Source organism: Eimeria mitis, genomic scaffold (genome assembly GCF_000499745.2).
Source record: "Eimeria mitis Houghton genomic scaffold, Emh_scaff1987, whole genome shotgun sequence".
Taxonomy (NCBI): Eukaryota; Apicomplexa; class Conoidasida; order Eucoccidiorida; family Eimeriidae; genus Eimeria; species Eimeria mitis.
In genome coordinates, this window is record NW_013570310.1 from 1,280 (window position 1) to 3,779 (window position 2,500).

General features: G+C 44.4%; 1 protein-coding gene across 1 annotated transcript in view; it reads right to left on the minus strand.

Annotated features, from left to right (window-relative positions):
* Positions 1-2,314: 2,314 nt before the first annotated feature.
* EMH_0046930 (uncharacterized protein) overlaps positions 2,315-2,500 on the minus strand; it is a gene marked incomplete at both ends in the record, with an annotated part of 480 nt that continues 294 nt past the window's right edge. Inside the window, one exon of the mRNA XM_013496223.1 lies at positions 2,315-2,418. Within this exon, the coding sequence (XP_013351677.1) occupies positions 2,315-2,418 (104 nt within the window). The remainder of the gene's footprint in view (positions 2,419-2,500) is intronic.

The following is a 2,500-nucleotide window of genomic DNA, read 5'->3' on the forward strand; positions in this document are numbered from 1 at the left end:
GTAGCAGCAGCAGCAGCAGTAGCAGCAGCTCGTTGCATGTCTTATGCCGGTGGAGCCGTATCTAGCTAGCTAGCTAGCTAGCTACTCATTTATCTAAACAACTAGCTAGCTAGCTAGCTAGCTAGCTACCTAACCAGCTAGCTAAACAAACATCTATGTAAGCAACAACTAACTAAAACACAAATCCTTGTGCATTCTGTTTGCTGCTGCTGCTGCTGCTGCTGCTGCTGCTGCAGAGAGCCGGCGCTGGAGGCATACCAGACAACCCAGGGCCCTGAGGGGGCCCTGAGCAAATCCTAGCGGGGCCCCTGGGGGCCCCCCTTTTCTATGGGGCCCCTGGGGGGCCCCCCTTTCTATGGGGCCCCTGGGGGCCCCCCCCATCTTCTATGGGGCCCCTGGGGGCCCCCCCCATCTTTTATGGGGCCCCTGGGGGGCTACCCCTTTCTATGGGGCCCCTGGGCGGCCCCCCCTTTCTATGGGGCCCCCGGGGGCTCCCCCCTTCTATGGGGCCCCTTGGGCCCCCCCATCTTTTATGGGGCCCCTGGGGGCCCCCCCGTTCTATGGGGCACCTGGGGCCCCCCCCCTTCTATGGGGCCCCTGGGGGCCCCCCTTTAGGGGCCCCTGCTGGGGCCCTAGAGGGCCCTAAGGGGGCCCTATAAGGACCCGAAGGGGGCCCCCCCTGAGGCGCTGAAGGGGCCCCCAAGGAGGGTCTAAGGAGGTCCTAGGGGGCCCCCCAGGGGGCCCCAAGGGGGGCCCCTAAGGATTTTTATGGGGCCCCCAGGATGTTGATGGGGGCCCTATATGTATGTTGTATGATCTGGGGGGCCCCCCCTTGTTGTATAGGGTGTATGAGGGCCCTAGGGGGCCCCCAGGATTTGTATGGGGGCAGTGGGGGGCCCCTAGGGGCCCCCCAGGGGGCCCCCAGGAGATGTATGGGTTGTGAGTTTGTATGGATTTGCGTTGTGATGAGTTGCCGCTGTCTGCTGCTGCGGTGTATATACAGCTCAGAGCTTTTAGCTTAGAGAAGGGGGGGGGGCCCCCAATGCATATGTTTTCTTTTGGGTTTCCTCCTGGGGGCCCCCCCCTTTTGAAATATATGCATACAGCTGGGGTGTACATACAGCTGAGGTGTATATACACCGCAGAGCGGCTATTGGTTTTTCTCTGGGCTTTGCTTGCTATGACACTTCAATAACAATCCATGGCTTTCTCATGTAGCTGTTGGGGGCGGGGGGAGGGGGCAGCAGCAGCAGCTGCTGCTGCTGCTGCAGCTGCTGCAGCAGCAGGTGCTGCAGCAGCAGCAGCACGGTGCAGTGCGTGTAACTGCAACAAGTAATACTAAAGAAACTAATCAACTAAATATATAGAATATAGAAAGAGAATAAATAAATAAATAAATAAATAAATAAAATATTTATAAATAAATAAAAATAAACTAACTACAGCTGCAACCGAACTAGATGAGGGGATACGCACGCTATAGCAGAATAGAAGCAGCTAAATTATATTTTATTTTATAAAAATAAATAAATAAACATAAATAAATAATAATAATTAGTAAACAAATAAAATAATAAATAAATTTTAATTGAAGAGGTTTAGCGAGGTGCCTATACACCCCAAAACGTGAGCCGCCCCGCAGGCGAAATATATTTTGTTATTTAATATCGTTGATTATAAATAAAAAGAGAAAAACAGAAAAGAAAAAGAAAAAAAAGTAAAATAAAATAAAATAAAATAAAGAGAAAAAGAATAGAGAGAAACAGAAACGGAGAGAAAGGTAGAGAGAGAGAGAAGGAAACAAATAAAAAGACAGAAAAAGAAAAAAGAAAACAAAAAGAAGAAAAATAATAAGACGAAATAAACAAAGAAAAGGAAAAATAAAAAAAAAAAAAATAAAAATAAAGAAAAAAGAAAAAAGAAAAAAAGAAAGAAAAGGAAGTAAAAATGTAGGTTAACGTCCGCTTAATTTATTTCTATTTCGTTTTATTTTTTTATTTTATTTTATTTTATTTTATTTTATTTTATTTTTTTTTATTTTATTTATTTTATTTTATTTTGTTTTGTTGTTTTATGAATGACTCGGATTCCCTTTGCTGTGTTCTTCCTCTTTTATCTTTATCTTTTTTCTTTTTTATTTTAATTTCTTTGTTTTTTTTTTTTATTTTTTTTTTTACTTTTTCTGTTTATATCATTCATTTGTTGTATTTCTTTTTCTTTTATTTTCCTTTTGTTTTACTTCTCCTTCTATCTTTATTTTGTTTTCTTTCTTTTTCTTTAATCTTTATTTTGTTGTTTCCTTCTCCGTATATTTTTATTCTATTATTTCTCCTTTTATCTCTGCTGCTGCCGCTTCTGCTGCTGCTTCTGCTGCTGCAGCCTCTCCTGCTGCTGCTGCTGCTGCTGCTGCTGCCGCTCCTGCAGCAGCAGCAGCAGCAGCATGAACTGCCGCTTCTGCTGCAGCATCAGGTATTATAATAAAATAAATAATATTAATTAA